The sequence below is a fragment of the Lynx rufus genome, unplaced genomic scaffold (assembly GCF_022079265.1).
Source record: "Lynx rufus isolate CCGP_SWC_20201006 ecotype Redwood Valley unplaced genomic scaffold, mLynRuf1.p SCAF_6, whole genome shotgun sequence".
In the NCBI taxonomy this organism is placed as follows: domain Eukaryota; kingdom Metazoa; phylum Chordata; class Mammalia; order Carnivora; family Felidae; genus Lynx; species Lynx rufus.
This window is the reverse complement of record NW_025814878.1, coordinates 38,387,501-38,406,083: the sequence shown is the minus strand read 5'-3', so window position 1 is coordinate 38,406,083 and position 18,583 is coordinate 38,387,501. Positions and strand designations below refer to the sequence as shown.

Sequence of the window (18,583 nt, the reverse complement as noted above, 5' to 3'; positions counted from 1 at the left end):
TAATGCTTAGAACATCTTAAACTAAACTGAACACATGAAGTTATGTGGGACTGGAAAAAAGGAAGAAGAGGCATGATGTGCCAGAAAGTCTCTTTACCCTGGCTGAGAAGGCGACAGAATGTATAACGAAGAAAAGAATTTAACACTTCAACAGGACAGATATAGGGGAATATAGAAGCCATTTATATACTTTAAAAATATCTACGATAGAATAAAATCTAAAGACGGAGAGAACGTTAAGATTGCGCAGGCTGCTTTGTTATGGCTAGGAAAGTACCCGAGAGACAGGAACAAAGTCAAGCAGCTTTTCTCATTAAACATTTATTGCTCTGCTTAAATCTGTTTGAAGGAGCATAGAAATACATGAAATACTACACTAGGTAAGATCCACTCTAGCCAGAATGCTGAGGCTCACACAAATCTGACTGACATGAAATTGAAATATCTGACTGTTTTGCCTTGACGTCAGCTTTTAATACTGTCAACATTAAAGACGAAGTCCGCTCCAACAACTTAGTGGAAACTTAAGATATTCATAAAGTTGTCCAAAACCTTTCAAGAAAATAGCATTCATACTCTATACAAGCATGATACAAAAATCCTTTCTTAATCTGTCAATAAAAGGCAGCTAAATGAAAAATTCCTGCTTTCCTCGGAACAGATAATTAATTGAGCTTTGCTCTAGGAAGAGCTCCAAAGCACTTTACACAGGGACACACTGGCCTACAGGGCTTCTCACTGCAAGGCTGAGTATCTCACTCACCCTCTCAATTTCTTAAACACTGTAATTTTTATATCTTACCTGTCAAAATGTCTCTACCTTAAAAAAGGTTTTTATTAAGCTAACATTATGCTAACATTAAAATAATTTTTAAGGAAAAAACAATCATTCACAGGCCTGCCATTGCACTAAGCCTCTTTAATTGGTCAACAGGCATATGTGATTTATGGTTGTAACCACACCACACCTAACGGAATGGAGGCAGGCTTTTTTAAAGGCATTGCTTAACATTTCCTTATAACTTGTGCCCAAATCTCCCAGTGTGCTGGTCTAATTAGTATATATTATATGACAATTCATTGTATGCTTGAGGCCCATCAAAATATGAAAATAGGTACCATAGAAAGCACATTTTACTCCAAAAAATGTAATTTTATTGTTTCATCTTACCTCTTCTCCAGACAGATAGTAGGCTGAGAGTAGTCCACCAACGAAGCGTATATTTACTTCAAAAACAGAAACTTCAGCATTCTGTGGAAATAGAATAAAGAAGGTTCATACATAAGTGATAGCACACAATTGAGAAAAATGCCATCATGATAAAATGTGCCAAATATTTAAATTTTACTCCATCTTATGTTTGCCCAGAGCAATTTATATACAAGAGAAAATGTTCCTCTCTTTTAACAATGTCAAAATATATGTAAACAAAAATAATTTTGACTCTTAACAATTATAAAATATTTCTAAAATTAAGTTATGCGCCCTCTGCTCAACAACAGATACGGTACTTAGATGGTATTCTCTATTTGTGCAGATGCCGCGGGGCCAGGACATTTTATTTTTCTGTTCTGTTGTGTTCCCCTTTATCTTATTCATCTGCCTGCTTTTTCTTCCTGAAAGGCCATTCAGACTCTGTACTTTGGCTGGTGGTTGAACATTATTCTAGCGTTCTTCTCCCACCATGTTAAAGTAGCAGAGCTAGAATGCAAATAGAATTTGAAGTTGGGGGGACCTGGGTTCCCAGTGCTTGTTCCCAAATTCCTGCCTGGGGCCTAGGATGGACATCTTCCTGGGAAGAAATTTTATCTGCATAAAGGAGCCTGCTTTTATTATCCACAGTGTGCCAGATCCCGTGCTAGTCTCTTTACCTGAACTATATCCTTTAATACTCACACCAGCCCTGTGAAAGAATTACTAGTCTTATGTCTATTTTACAAATGGAGACACTGAGATGTAGAGTGGTTATTGTGACATTTTTAAGGTCGGACAACAAATAAGTGGTTGAATCAGAATTTGGCTGGAGTACTCCGATTCCTGGCCCATGGCTCTACGCTGTCCTGACTCCTATTATCACCTCCATGATAATGCACCAAGTCCCTTTATTAATGGTCATACCGTTGTGGCATATAATTAGTAATTATCACCAATACTTGTATTATTTTACAAGACTTGACTACTAAATAGACCTGTCCTACATGCTGTTACTAGAAAATTTCACACAGCTAACCTACAATAGGGGTAAGATCCTCTTTAATCTTTGGTTAGCTTCCCTTCATGTTCATTGGCCTACTCAGTAGTTGTTCCCTTTTACATAAGGTCCAACCATTCACTGATAATCATAGGGGCTAACAGCAAACTATATTATATGGAGTCAAATGTCTTGCAGATGAGCTTAGTTAAAATCATCCAAGACATTATTTCTTTTAACAAATATTTATCAAGCAACTACTATGTGCCAGGCACTGTCATAAGCCCTAGGGTCAAGGTAATGAAGACTGACAAGGTCCTCAGACTCATGGAATCTACACTTTAGTGGGAGGAAACAATTCCAGAAAAGACAAATACACATAGATTTTCATTTAATTGCCCCATGCTCTTGCTAAAAAGTTATAAGGATCTAACAATGAAAGCTAGCCAACTACTTATGGTTAAAAATTTTTCAAAAAATTTCCTGTAAAGGATGAAAACAACTTATGAGAATTAGTGGGCCAGAGGTAGGCAAAAGCATCATAAGACTCTTTAGTGGGCTCATTTAACAGTATTTCATAATCTGCAACATGCACCTGATATGATTTGACTCTATAGAGGTGCAATTTATCATTGAGGTGCATCATTCAGAATGAGCATTGTAGGCATATTGGTAAAAGCTTCTTTATTCCACAAAATCACTGATAAGGAAAAAGGAAGGGAGTTCACTAATTTACTTTGGTTCACACGCTATATTTCTTACGTCTAAAGGTAACAGTGTCTTATAGTAAAATTGAAGGAATTTAAACTCTTGTATTTTACTTGTGTTTTTCAGTTTTTAAGTCTGAGAGCAGTCCTCTGCATTTCTACCTACTAAAATCTGTGAAAGTGATTTTTATATTCTTATTCTGGCTATGGGTTTATTAGATATGCATTCTCTTCCTCCTATGAAAATTTTGGTTATGAGGACTTTGATATAGACATCTGATAAAAATTACTGCAAGGTAGAAGACTGAGCCATGTCAAATATCATCAGAATATATCTTCAGCTAGACATCAATCACCTATTGGGTACAGCTGTTCAACCAGATATTGATCCAGCAATGTATTCTAGAACCTAAATTCTGTTGATCTTGCTCTATAAAATATTGAGAAATGACCTTGCAAAACACCATGCTCAAAGTCAGTTGCTTTGCCTTTTGAATTTCATGGATCTAACAGTCTAGTGAGCCTGTCCAAGAAGCAAATCTGGCTTGTTAGTGAACCCATGCAGCTTTCCAGTGACTGCTGTGTCCTTGTCTTTAAAAGCCTTGTTCAGGAATGTCACATCACCATTACGACTACTCAAGAATCATCATATTTTCCCCCTTTTGAAAACTGGAATGACATTAGAACTCCCAACATTATTTTTTCTACTTCTTTTTATCAAAGTTAAATCTAAATTATTTATAAACCTTAATTTGAGAGATCTTTCAACATTCTGGGCTGTATTATGTGATTAGGCCAAAAGACTGAGATTTAGATACTTTTGTTCACTTTACAGATCCTTAGATGAAAAGGACGAAGAAAATAAAAATTCTCCCACCATAGCAAACTGGTTTTCTATATTGGAAACAACAGACCATAAAAAGACTACCTTAGAGTCAGAAAGACCTGGGCTTGAAGGCTGAGGGTGAGATCCCAGGCAAGTCACTTACTCTCTTTGAGTCTCTGTTTTCTTGTTTGTAAAAAGGGACAACGCATTCCTTACAAGGCACTAGGAGTCTGAATGTAAAGCACTGTGTATGGTGCCTGGCATGATGCACTCAGCAGAGAACGGCTGCCATTACCCACAGCACAGTAACTCAGGCGACATAAACCAAGGCCTATCTTAGTTTATTTCCTCAGGGGTTACTGGAATATCAGAAACCCCAGAATCCTAATATTCTAAATTCTAGAATGCAAACTGACACATCTTCTCTGACCCTCATGGGAGTCCTCTTTCTCAATGTCTAAAAAATCCTCTTTTGAAATACTGTATTTTGACCAAACTTCCTTTTGGGTTTGATATACTTCATATAAGGTATCAGGATTTTCAAAAGGGAATTTCTACAATCAGGGTTGTAGGCTATCTTTATTAATTTCTGATTATGATTTCCATTAAAAAATATTATTAAATTAAAGTGAATATATTCATCCCACCAATATTCGTGCAGTATCTTTTAAGATGTTCTAAAACTTTTCCAGTGACTTGCTCTAATGACAGAGAGGGATTAGGACAGGGAGAAGATAGTATGTGAAGGAGGGGAGTCACAAAGAGCCCGTAACACTAAAATCTTGTGTGATTTATTTATTTTGCAATCTCCTTGATCTGTGTTTGTTTTAAAATAAAGTTACCTTCCTTAAATCTTTAAGTAAGGTTACATCGCAGGGATATGCTCCAATATTCTATGGCTTCTAGTGCACTGTCATATGTGGTTGCCAGGTTGAGAAGTTGATCCAGTCTTCTGGCTAAATTGCATGCACCTATTAGTTAATATCACAATTGATAAACAAGTGGAAGTGGAAATTTTTAGCTGAAAGCCTAACCATCAAAAAATGTGGCTTGGAGAAATGCCTCCTTCATTTTGACTTTCCTCTACCAACAGTCTTTGAATTGAAGGGCACACTTAACCACATTCATATATAGATTAAGTAAAATATATTGTATAAGTAAGGTCACACCTAGAATCAAGAGGTGAGTATGACAAATTATGGAAAAATTAGGCCACAGTACTAATCTTTTATACTGGTTGTCTTAGACTTATAATTTCTGTAAGTTTATCCCTTAACATTTCTGTCATCTAGTTCACTATACATTTATGTGAATTATGAAATAAACTGATAAAGAATGCTAAAATGGATAAAAGAGTTTAATTCAACATACCATTTTGCATGTCTCCCTCTCCTAATTCTTAATACTATGCTCCATATTTCTACTGACTTCCTTCAAGTCAACAGATTTGATTTATGAGCACAAAGAACCTAACTCTATCTGGGCAAGACGAAAAGTGAACACTTCAAAATCCTTGCTTCAGAATGAATGTCTGAAGGATTAACTTTCTCCCACTAGGCAAGATAGAATTTTAAACAAGTAAGAAAACTTTATTAGGGATTTATTTGATATTTTTATAAGCAATTTATTCACCAAAATTTTCTGTAAAATGATAGATTTTAATTAATCTCAGTGAATGAAATGGGCTTCACCATTAGAATAACAAATTTAGTTTATAGCACAGATTTAGCCACAGTTTTCTTTTGATTGAGGAACTACAGAGGCACAGCCTTTCCCTAAAGAACAGACATAGACTCAAACTTATACTAAAGGAATTCTTAATTCTTATGATTCTACATGGCATGACAGATCTGATTAATTGTATTTAATTGAAAAAGGCCTCTTGGGAAGAGGACTTTTATTTTCAAAATTTTCAAAAATATTTTAATAATATTCTGAGTATTTGGTCCAAATTCTTAGGCTTCTTTTTTTTTAATTTAATTTTTTATTTTTTAAAATTTACTTCCAAATTAGTTAGCATATAGTGAAACCATGATTTCAAGAGTAGATTCCATAATGCCCCTTGCCCATTTAGCCCATCCCCCCTCCCACAACCCCTCCAGCAACTCTCAGTTTGTTCTCCATATTTATGAGTCTCTTATGTTTTGTCCCCTCTCTGTTTTTATATAACTTGTTTCCTTTCCCTTATGTTCATCTGTTTTGTCTCTTAAAGTCTTCATATGAGTGAAGTCATATGATTTTTGTCTTTCTCTAATTTCACTTAGCATAATACCCTCCAGTTCTACCCACGTAGTTGCAAATGGGAAGATTTCATTCTTTTTGATTGCTGAGTAATACTCCATTGTATATATACCACATCTTCTTTATCCATTCATCCATTGATGGACATTTGGGCTCTTTCCATACTTTGGCTATTGTTGATAGTGCTGCTATAAACATGGGGGTGCATGTGTCTCTTCGAAACAGCACAACTGTATCCTGTGGATAAATGTTTAGGCTTCTTTTTTTAAGGGTAATTCTCTGAGCCCTCAAATCAGAAACTACTTCTTTGCTAGCTACTCCTCCAAACTCCCCACCAGCTTCCTACTCAATGAACTGTAAGCGAAAAGCAAGCATTAATAACTGTCCTACCACAATCCAATGCAGTAACTATGTTTGTTTTTTTTTTAATTTTTTTTTTCAACGTTTTTATTTATTTTTGGGACAGAGAGAGACAGAGCATGAACGGGGGAGGGGCAGAGAGAGAGGGAGACACAGAATCGGAAACAGGCTCCAGGCTCCGAGCCATCAGCCCAGAGCCTGACGCGGGGCTCGAACTCACGGACCGCAAGATTGTGACCTGGCTGAAGTCGGACACTTAACCGACTGCGCCACCCAGGCGCCCCATAACTATGTTTAATAATAACTGCTCCACTCCTAACATATATGATAACTATGCTTTGCCTTACTGAAAAGTACGTTGGAAACAAGATGAGACTTTTCAAAGACATTGATTAAAGAGTGGTAACTGCCCATACACCTTGCCTATGTTTAAGCTTAGCAGACACCTTGGATTATAAGTAGTATTTCAAAGTGTGTTTTGTATTATTATTTTGAGGATTAAAAGCATAAAACTCCTTTTAACAGATTAAATTGAAATATTAAACAATGTAACTTAGTGTAACATATGTCCTAGCAGCTTTTAGTTTCGTGTTTAAGTAACATGATAAGCCTCTTAAGAGGAACAAAGCGTTAGGCCACAAAGGTAGACCATCTTCTCTATGTGAATAGATTTTACTATGCAGACCCAGAAGGACCCTCAACTAGTAGTCCAATCTATCACTAATTATTGACAGAACATCTCAGTATCCTTTTAAAGCCAAAACTTAAATCATCACGCTTGGCAGGCACTGATTTGCATTCAGATAAAAATACTGAATAACTCCATTCAACAGATAATTAACTTATTTGCCTCCATAGAGACATAATGCTATTCTAAAATAGACTAAGGCAAATACTAAAGCAGAAGTCACTTCTTTCATGGTCTATGGCATAGAACTCTGGACCTATGTCAAGTACGCATTCAGGTATTTGAGATGATCCAAAAATTGCTTTGTGAGGTTAACTTATTTACGTCCTTCCAACAGGGAACCTTATAGCTTATTTTCTTGAAAAGTAGGGTAAAAGAACAGTCTGGATTATTAAACTATTGGTGGGAATAAAATTGGTGCAGCCACTGTGGAAAACAGTATGGAGGTTCCTCAAAAAATTAAAAATAAAATACCATACTGAAGCGCCTGAGTGGCTCAGTTGGTTGAACATCTGACTTCGGCTCAGGCCATGATCTCGGGGTTTGTGGGTTCGGGCCTCACGTCAGGCTCTGTGCTGACAACTCAGACCCCAGAGCCCGCTTCAGATTCTGCCTCCCTCTCTCTGCCCCTCACCCACTCACACTGTGTCTCTTTCTGTCTCTCAAGAATGAATAAACGTTAAAAAAGTTAAAAAAAAATACCATATGATCCAGTAATTCCACTTTTGAGTATTTAATGAAAGAAAATGAAAACACTAATTCAAAAAGATATATGCATGCCCATGCGCACACACATAAATATTACTCAGCCATGAAAAAGGATAAGTCATTTGAAATAATATGGATGGACCAAAAGGGTATTAGCCTAAGTGAAATAAGTCAGATGAATACCATAAAACTTTACAAATATCATATATGATGTCATTTATATGTGGAATCTAAAAGACAAAACAAAGGAACAAACAAAACAGAAATAGCTTCATAAATACAGAGAACAAACTTTTGGTTGCCAGAGCCGAAGGGGTGGGGGAAACAGGCAGAGGGGATTAAGAAGTGCAAACTTCCAGTTATGCAATAAATAAATCACAGGAATTAAAGTACAGCATAGGGAATACAGTCAATAATATTGTAGTAACACTGTATGGTGACAGAGGGCAACCACACTTAATGTCGTAAGCATTGCATAATGTAGAGAATTGTGAAATCAGTATATTGTACACTTGAAACTGAAATAACATTGCATGTCAACATTGTACTTTAACTTAAAAAAAAAGGGAAGAGATTAAGTTCGCCTGTTATCTTAAACATACAGTACTCGTTATGATAAAAAGTACAATTCATGCAAATCAAGACTACAGTGAGATACCACTTCACATCTGCTACTGATGGCTACTGTAAAAAACAAAATCAGAAAATAACAGTGTTGGGGAGAATGTGGAGAAACTGGAACACTTGCACACTATTGGTGGGAAGGTAAAACAATGCAGCAACTGTGGAAAGCAGCAAGGTGGTTCCTCCAAAAATTGTAAATAGAATTGCCATACAATCCAGCAATCCCACATCTGGGTGTATACAAAAAACAACTGTATCTCAATTGTAGGATCTCAAAGAGACATTTGGATACCTGTGTTCCTAGAAACATTCACAATAGCTAAGACATGGAAGTAATCCAACTGCCACTGACAGCTGAGTAAATAAGCAAAACGTGGAATATACATCTGATGAAAATATTACTCAACCTTAAAAAGGCAGGAAATTCTGACATATGCTCTAATATGAATGAACCTTGAAGACATTATGCTAAGTGAAATAAGGCAGTCACAAAATGACAAATACCTTATGAATCCCCTTTATAGGAGGTGCTAGAGTAGTCATAATCATACAGACAGAAAGTAGAATGGTGGTTGTCAGGGGCTGGATGGATAAAGGTTGGGAACTTAGTGTTTAATGGGAACTGAGTTTCAGTTTTGCAAGATTAAAAGAATTGGATATGGATGGTGGTGATGGTTGCACAGCAATATGATACTATTAATATTATAGTAGTTAATACTACTGAATTGTACCCTTAAAAATGGTTATGATGGTACCAGTTTATGTTACCAGTGTATTTTACGGCAATAAAAAAAATTAAAGAAAAAAAGTACAACCCATGTGCTTGCCAAAGACCACCATCTTAGTGTGTTGCTAGGTAAGTGTCTGGAATAGGCTAATCATCTATCCTTTGTCATTCTCAAAGCTCCCCCTGTCATAGAGATACCACTTTACCTCAATGAAGAAAAATGCTTTTTAATAGTTAATATAACTTTGGCATTTACTGAGGTTTTATATAAAAATTATTATCTGGAGAAAAGTTCTACATATTCTATAATATTAATACTGAACACAGTTTTCAATATTTCTCCTGCAAGGATCTAGGTAATCAATACTTCTTTGAGGTGACAGTAAAGAATAGGCAGCACTCAGAACTGAACTTAGAAATGCCTAAATATGAAACTCTTGATCATTTATTCTTATGTTAAAGACTTTCCAGTAGCAGGAGTCACCGCAAATCTCTTCTGGAAGTAGGCTAGATAAAAAACAAGTAGATCAACTGCACTTGAAGTCCAGATCATCTCTAACTATTTCAAAATATGACACAGTACAGTTATCCTTGCGCCCTGTCATCTTGTTCTCTGAGTCTAGCATAGTCTGTTGAGAAGGAGGACAAGATAACTTCTCATTCATTTATTTTTTTTAAATTTTTTTTTTCAACGTTTATTTATTTTTGGGACAGAGAGAGACAGAGCATGAACAGGGGAGGGGCAGAGAGAGAGAGGGAGACACAGAATCGGAAACAGGCTCCAGGCTCCGAGCCATCAGCCCAGAGCCTGATGCGGGGCTCGAACTCACAGACCGCGAGATCGTGACCTGGCTGAAGTCGGACGCTTAACCGACTGCGCCACCCAGGCGCCCCAACTTCTCGTTCATTTAATTAGAATTTATTGAATACCTGTGGAACAATACCCTTTAATGTGTGCTGTGATATGAAGATTACATGCCTAACCTGGGAGGATTCAAATTCTCTGGCTGCCTATATGTATTTCACAACTCTCTGCACTTCCTCTCTAATAAAAACAGGGTCGCTGAGTTAGGCAGATCTTGTTCACCCACAGCTTTTACTTGCTGTGTGATTTGGAAATTAGTTAATCACCTCTTCATCTATAAAAACAGGGACAATACCACTTACCCTGTAAGGTTGTCACAAACACTAAATGAGATAACCTATGGAAAAAAATCACCTAGCATAATACTTGGCATGTCTCTGTACTCTTTAAATGGTGGTTTCCTCTTTCCTTTCTTCCTCCCTCAAGAGAACTTGGCCCCAGCTAAGTACTCTATTTTTCCTGCTAGACTATAAGCTCCAGGAGGGTAACTGACCTTAAAACGTGTTTAGTAAATAACATATGAATGAAATAAATAATGAGTAACCAAGGATGTGTTTCAGATTCTTGGTTTTAGGATTAATTTGAATTAAAACCAGAAAACTCATGCATTGGAATCTACCTTTAGAGGTCTGCCCAGATCCGTGTTCCTCTACAGATGCTTGTACAAAGCTCCACCTGGGAAGCCCTTGCTCCTATATATTATCTCAGTGATTTATTTTAAGCCCGTTATTAGAGCCACTTGAACTCTGTGCTACCAAGTATGCAAATGGAATCAACTTGCTATGCCTTAATTAAAAGAAAATGAGTTTTAGTTAATGATAGTATAAACCAATAAAAAAACATTTACTTTACACCTGTAAGTGATGCAAATTGAATATTTCACATACAAACACATTTATTCTTGATGCTCAAGAGCACCACAGGATAAACCAACCCTCAACAGTAGTGTTTGTTTCAGTTTCATTCTGATTTTTCCCTTGCAATAAATTCGGATGCATTAACTTTTCTGCAATACCCTGACACCGTCAATTATAATTAATACTTTATCAGGAAAAAAAGTTAATTTAAAAACAAGCAATAATTTATCCAAGCTGGAATCATATTACATGTTATCCATAAAAACAAAACAAATTTTCTCTCTTTGTTTAATAAGCTTCTCCAATGTCTCCATCCTTCAGATAAACGGAAAAAGTTTGCATTTTCAAAAAGAAAGCTGTGTAATTATTGATATAATCACCTGAGCCTCTGGGTAAATTGAACAAATATAAAATGAATTCTCATATAAGACATATTAAAACCAACCAGAAAATTGGAAGCTGAAGAATTTTATAAAACAATGATTAGTAGAGTAAAACAATACAGCTTTCCTGAATTTTATTTACTAATTTTAAGATGAGAAGTACTATCACTTGGATGTTACTGATAAATGCTTTTTTAAGGGAAAATACGGCAACACCCAGAGAGAACTATAACAAATATGTTTCAAGATCTCTCACATTAGGAATAGTATTATAAGAAACAGAAATTTGAGACCTGTGGCTGTGACTTTAAAGTATATTTTGAAAGACATAGGCCAAGGTTATCAATAACAGTTCTAAAATGGTATTTTACACAAGTCTGTCAATTATTTGGATAAAATCTTGTTAAAAAACAAAAATATAGCTTTAAATAAACAACGTTAAAGGTCAGCATTTAAGCAACCACTCAAGAACAGTCCAACTGCTTTATCCCGCAAGTAAGGAAGCACAAAAATTGGCTCTTCTCCACAGCCTAATATCCCCTATTAGATTCCCTCTGCTTCCTCACAGGTCCCCACCGCCCACGGAACACATTCATGTCACCTGGTAGTGGTCTGAGGTCAGCCAACCACCTTCTGTTACCTTGTCTGTTAGCTTGAGAGGCCTTTACGCTTCGTTCTTTTAAATAAATGATTCCACAGTTTCTCAGACTACTGCTGGTCATGAAAGCAAAGAATTGTTGCAGGATTTGGGGAGTTTTGGGGAGCAATTTTGTAATTAAAAGACAAGGGACCTGGATACTATTCAGGTCTAGCATCACTGACATCTACTTTCCTGTCTTCAATCATTCGATCTTGGATAAATGAATATGGTAAAACTGCAAAATTAATTACAGAAATATGTTGCGTTTATTTTCTTTTCTTTACATTTATTTATTTTTGAGAGACAGAGCACAAGTGGGGAGGGGCAGAGAGAGAATGAGACACAGAATGAAAAGCAGGCTCCAGGCTCTGAGCTGTTAGCACAGAGCCTGACTTGGGGCTCAAACTCAAAAACCGTGAGATCATGACCTGAGCCGAAGCTGGACATCCAACCGACTGAGCCACCCAAGTGCCCCATATCTCTATACACTAACAATGAAGCAGCAGAAAGAGAAATTAAGAAAACAATCCCATTTACAACTATACCAAAAATAATAAAATATCTGGGAATAAACACCACCAAAGAGGAGTACTCTAAGAACTAAAACCCTGATGAAAGAAATTGAAGAAGTCACAAATAAATGGAAGGATATTCCATGCTCATGGATTAGAAGAGCTAATATTGCTAAAATGTCCATACCATCAAAGTAATATACAGATTGAATGAAATCCCTATAAGAATATTAACATTTTTCACAGAACTAGCACAATAATCCTAAAATATGTATGGAACCACAAAAGCCCCCAAACAGCCAAAGCAATCTTGAAAAAGAACAAAGTTGGTGGTATCAACAACCCCAGATTTCAAGATACACTACAAAGCTGTAGTAATCAAAACAGTATGTTACTGGCACAAAAACAGACACAGAGATCAAGAAAACATAATAGAGTCCAGAAATACACATTTATTTGGTCAATTAATGTATGACTAGTCAAGAACATACAATGGAGAAAAGATAGTCTCTTCATCAAATGGTGCCGGGCAAACTGGACAGCTACATGCAAAAGAATGAAACTGGACCATACACAAAAATAAATTCAAAATGGATTAAAGACCTAAATGTGAGATCTGAAATCATAAAATTCCTAGAAGAAAGGATAGGCAGTAATGTCTTTGACATTGGCTGTAGAAACATTTTTCTCGATATATCTCCTCAGACGGGGAAACAAAAGCAAAGTTAAACTATTAGGACCACACCAAAATAAAAAGCTTTTATACAGCAAAGCAAACCATCAACAAAACAAAAAGGCAACCTACTGAATGGGAGAAGATGTTTGCAAATGATATATCTGATAAGGGGTTAATATCCAAAATATATAAAGAACTTATACAATTTTAGACCAAAAAACCCCAATCTAATTAAAATACGGGCAGAAGACCTGAATAGACATTTTTCCAAAGACATACAACTGGCCAACAAATATATGAAAAGATGCTTAACATCACTAATCATCAAGGAAATGCAAATTAAAATCACACAAGATATCACTTTACACCTGTCAGAATGGCACAATACATAAGAAATAACAGGTGTTGGTGAGGATATGGAGAAAAAAAACCTTTGAGCACTGTCAGTGGGAATGCAAATTGGTGCAGCCACTGTGGAAAACAGTACAAAGGTTCCTCTAAAACTGAAAAATATAAATATCCTCTTAACAAAGGGGAAGGGGAGGTGAAATAGATAAAGGGAATTAGGGATATATTTATCTTGTTGAGCACTGAGAAATATATAGAATTACTGAATCACTATATTATATATCCAAAACGAATATAACATTATGTTAATTATACTTGAATTAAAGAAACAAGAAAGAAAAAACACTGGATAACAGGAGGAAAAAAAAAATCATTTGATTTTGACGGAATCCAGTTCCTATTCTCCCAACCTTTCTTGAGAGGGGTTGGGGGAGGGAATACATTAACCATTTTCTCTCCCATAGATAGCTGATGACAAGCCCTATTTAAAGGTAGGTATTTTAATTTAACTTATAAATAACAAGATGGGACAGAGATATTAGTAAGAGACAACAAACCCTCAAGAAGAAACAATTTTTTTCACTGCTTTGATTTTTCATTCTCAGTTCTATTGATAATATTAGAGCTATCACAAGTCATTCCAATCAAATGGCTGTAGAACCTTGAGCAAATCACCAGCTCCCTGGGTCTGTTTTCTCATTAAAAAAAAATTTTTTTTTTTTACATTTATTTATTTTTTGAGAGACATAGAGAGACAGGGGCAGAGAGAGGAGGAGACACAGAATCTGAAGCAGGCTCCAGGCTCTGAGCTGTCAGCACAGAGCCCGACGCAGGGCTGGAACTCACAAACCGTGACATCATGACCTGAGTCAAAGTCAGACGCTTAACTGACTGAGCCACCCAGGCGCCCCCTGTTTTCTCATTTTTATTTAAAAAAAAATTTTTTTTTCAACGTTTATTTATTTTTGGGACAGAGAGAGACAGAGCATGAACGGGGGAGGGGCAGAGAGAGAGGGAGACACAGAATCGGAAACAGGCTCCAGGCTCTGAGCCATCAGCCCAGAGCCTGACGCGGGGCTCGAACTCACCGACCACGAGATGGTGACCTGGCTGAAGTCGGACGCTTAACCGACTGCACCACCCAGGCGCCCCTGTTTTCTCATTTTTAAAATGAAAGAGCCGAACACATTGATCTCCAAGGTCCTTTTATGTTGGAATATGTCTCCTTTATATTCCAAATTCAATTATAAGGCAGATTAAACACAGACTTATCTAAATGTCCTTTAAGGCAGTGATCTCCAAAATGGGGCATACAAGGCAATTAATAAGAAGGCTGGAACAAAATATTCATTCTTTAAAAATATATATATATTTATTTTAGAGAGAGAGAGTACAGATGGAGGGAGAGAATCTTAAGCTCAGCATGCAGCCTTGAAACAAAATATTCAAACTTTTAATTTATATAGGTTTTTAATGCAAAGAGTTAGGAAAAAGATTTAGTTTTATCGATCTTTAATATTCTGACACTGTTGTCCTCACTGGGTCTGTGAGAGAACAAGAGCTCCACAAAGTGGAGGTGTTGAGAGGGAAACACTCCATGTCCAGTTTCAACATACAGCATGTTGCTTGTGCCTGGTTATGGAGATTTACAGATACTATCGAATGCTTACCAGATAGACAAGAAGCTTATAAGGCTTTCTGTGAAACAATCTCTGATTAAAAATACTAATAATGCAAACATAAATGAATGACTAGAACACAGCTGGGCCAACAGTCTTCCGCTTTTTTTTTTTAATTAAAAATAATTTTTTTAATGTTTACTTATTTTTGAGACACAGAGAGACAGAGTATGAATGGGAGAGGGTCAGAGAGAGAGGTAGACACAGAATCCGAAACAGGCTCCAGGCTCTGAGCGGTCAGCACAGAGCCCGACGCGGGGCTCGAACTCACGGACCGCGAGATCATGACCTGAGCTGAAGTCGGACGCTTAACCGACTGAGCCACCCAGGCGCCCCTCTTCTGCTTTTTTTAAAACAAGTTTTTTGCCAATCTCATCATGAGGCAAAACACTGATTATGGAATTAGATGAGCTCTGACAAGATGCTGCCCTCCCAAATCAAAATTATCAAGAAGTTCTGAAGTGTCCGCTCTCCTTAATTCTGAACCTTTTCCTTGGTATACAATAGATTTTGATGTATTTGTTAAGAATGATAGTACATGCGCAAAGATTTTTAAAGGCTTCAAATACATATTGACAACATTTTATGCAGACAAGGGTATAGAACTAACAAATTTTGAAGCCTTATTTATGTGGCAGTGGATGCATATTGAGAGTTTAGTGGAGGTCTCCTTGGTATTGCAGCCTTGGCAGCCACATAGCCTGTGCGGGGCCTTAAGCCCATGCAGTCACAAGCAAATCCAAGTTCCTGGCTTGACTCCCCCAATCGCCCTTGTGATCAATGGTCTCCCTAGCCCCTCAGGGCCTTCCCCTTGTGCACACCTTAGAAAAGACTCCTGTGGACCTTACCAAAACGTAGCTCTTTCCGGTACGAATTGACCAATTTGACTCCAAAGCACTATACCCACCCTACTAAAGGCATGTGCCCCAGGTCCTGTCTGTACTCTGCCTGACCTCCTTGTGTGGCCCCTGGAGGCCTGCTGCGTACCTCCTCAGGACCCGTGAGTAATAAGCTTCTCTACTGCAGTTTCTCTTGTGGTCTTTTGTTGGACTGCAGCTCACCACCTGGTACCCTGTACTCCAATTAACAAAAGTTAATTTAATAAAATGAGAACAATGTGCCATGGCCCACGGTGCAAAAGCATGAGCATGGAGCCACACAGATTTCTGCTAGACTCACAGCTCTGACACACAACTAGCTGTGTGATCTGGATAAGCCTCTGAGGCTCCAATTTATAGCCTGTACAAGTGTGAAAATAATGGCCATCTCATAGGGTGGTTATGGGACTTGAACACCAACACTTGGCACATGTTGGCCTTGACAGATTTTAATTTCTTTTTCCTTACTCCTAATTTGCTAAAAAACAAAAACATGTACTTCCACAGTAATGGGGGCAAGAATATAGTATGGTACTATTTTTTTTTTTTTTTTTTTTTTTTAAATTTTTTTTTTTCAACGTTTATTTATTTTTGGGACAGAGAGAGACAGAGCATGAACGGGGGAGGGGCAGAGAGAGAGGGAGACACAGAATCGGAAACAGGCTCCAGGCTCTGAGCCATCAGCCCAGAGCCTGACGCGGGGCTCGAACTCCCGGACTGCGAGATCGTGACCTGGCTGAAGTCGGACGCTTAACCGACTGCGCCACCCAGGCGCCCCGAGTATGGTACTATTTAAACATGCATTCTTTGTTTCTGCTATGGTATATAGCACAATAATTGGCCCCACAACAGAATTTGTCCATGTTAAACTGAGATTTAAAAAACTGAATTGGCAATTTTTGTTTAACTCACCACATTAAAATCTAGATTTTCTTCAACCCATGATTTTGCCTCTTCAAATTCATCTTTCATTTCCATTATAAAAAGTGTATCCAGGGCATCTACTATTGTTGCTCCTTTAATACTACCTGAAAATATCAGAAAAACATTTATTGATTAAAATATTTGACACACATACAAGCAAATTGACCATCCTTGGAAAAGGAGAATACAGAATTTATTAATAATAGTAATAATGAACACAGTCTAAACTTCTTTCAGTAAAAGAGAGTGTAAAAGCTGCATCAAAACCAAACTAACAATAATCACAGGCTATGAATTGATACACTAATCTTTAAAGTTTCTTCTGAACTTGTAGAAAATAATCTCTTAGACATTTCATTTGTGACTGAATTCTCCAGCAACAAAAAATAGATCTGAAACAAAGGAGCAACACACATATTAATTTGAATGTAATCACATCAAAGTGCACCTGTGCAAAATTTTTAAATATAGTTAGATCTAAAATTATGATAGCTCTAAGAAGCCATTATTCTAAAATGGAATTCACTCTCTTTGAAGGCCTGACTGATCCTAACCTCCCATTCCACCCACCCACCACATCTTGACTTTATGATTCATTTCCTTCGAACTCCCTTGACATGAAGACTTTACATTGGTCTTGCATTCATCACTTTCTGCCTTCCATTATAATTACTTGTATGCATCTCTTTTAGCCTGTAAACTTCCTCAGAATGGAAAAGACCTGTCTTCTTCATATGCACATTCCATACTAAGAGACTTAGTATGTTTCGATGCTTAAGAATAATTTAAAAAATCATCAACATGTTAACAAAGAACAAAATAATCTCTTTGACAAAGATTTTGACAAATTTACACAAAACTGAGTTATTAATTATACAAGCAACTTTTATAGGGATAAAAGCAAAAACAGAATTAGATTTTAAAAAGTTATAGGAAACAATGAAAAAACAAAGGCCTCTGAGTCTTCATGAAGCTTCTAAATTTGTCTTCAATTCCTAACTCTCAACACCCATGTTAACTGGTCACTGTGTCCTGAAAACACTACTTTATAAAAACATCTGAAAGCACTTCTGTCACTACTCCAGGTTTGGGCTCTCTTCCAGGTCTGCATCACTGTGATGGACCAACCAGTCTTTCTTCTACTCTGCCAGCTCTCCCTAACTGTTCTTACAATTCTCTTCTTCCCACCTGGAATCAACTTCATATGAATATCTGAACTTCAGACGAATATCTACTGACCCTTCTAATGCTCTGACAACTCACTGTTTACACACAGCTCTTCTGCCCAAGGCCATGAACTCTGCAAAGACTTGTATTGTGTTAACACCAGTACTGGAAGGAGAGCCAAATACATGGAAGATCCTGAATAAATGGAAAACAGGACCACAGACTCTGACCTTAGACACACCTGGGTTCTGGCCCCAGCTCAGCCTGTTAGTACGTGGCTCACACGGGCAAGTTATGCTCTGAGCTGCATCTTTCTCATCTATAAAATGTGTATAATAATGAGGTTAAGGGAGATGACACACAAATGGTGCTTAATGCATAATAAATATCAGTTGATTCTGTTGTTTGTTATATGATTTGATACTATTTAACACCTTCAGTTAAAGTATAAAAAGTCACATTTTCTATGCGGAATTAAGAAGTGTTGGAATAAGACTCTATCCCCTTCATCCTATTACTTATAGGCAAAATTGTGCAGGATAAAAAAGAATCAAGTGTGAGGAGAATGACAATGGTAGCTC

General features: G+C 37.1%; 1 protein-coding gene across 1 annotated transcript in view; it reads right to left on the bottom strand.

Annotated features, from left to right (window-relative positions):
- MAN1A1 (mannosidase alpha class 1A member 1) overlaps nt 1-18,583 on the bottom strand; it is a 170,134-nt gene that overhangs the window by 111,015 nt on the left and 40,536 nt on the right. Inside the window, exons 3-4 of the mRNA XM_047102417.1 lie at nt 16,824-16,939; nt 1,172-1,252 (exon numbers count right to left, since the gene is read on the bottom strand). Of these exons, the coding sequence (XP_046958373.1) occupies nt 1,172-1,252; nt 16,824-16,939 (197 nt within the window). The remainder of the gene's footprint in view (nt 1-1,171; nt 1,253-16,823; nt 16,940-18,583) is intronic.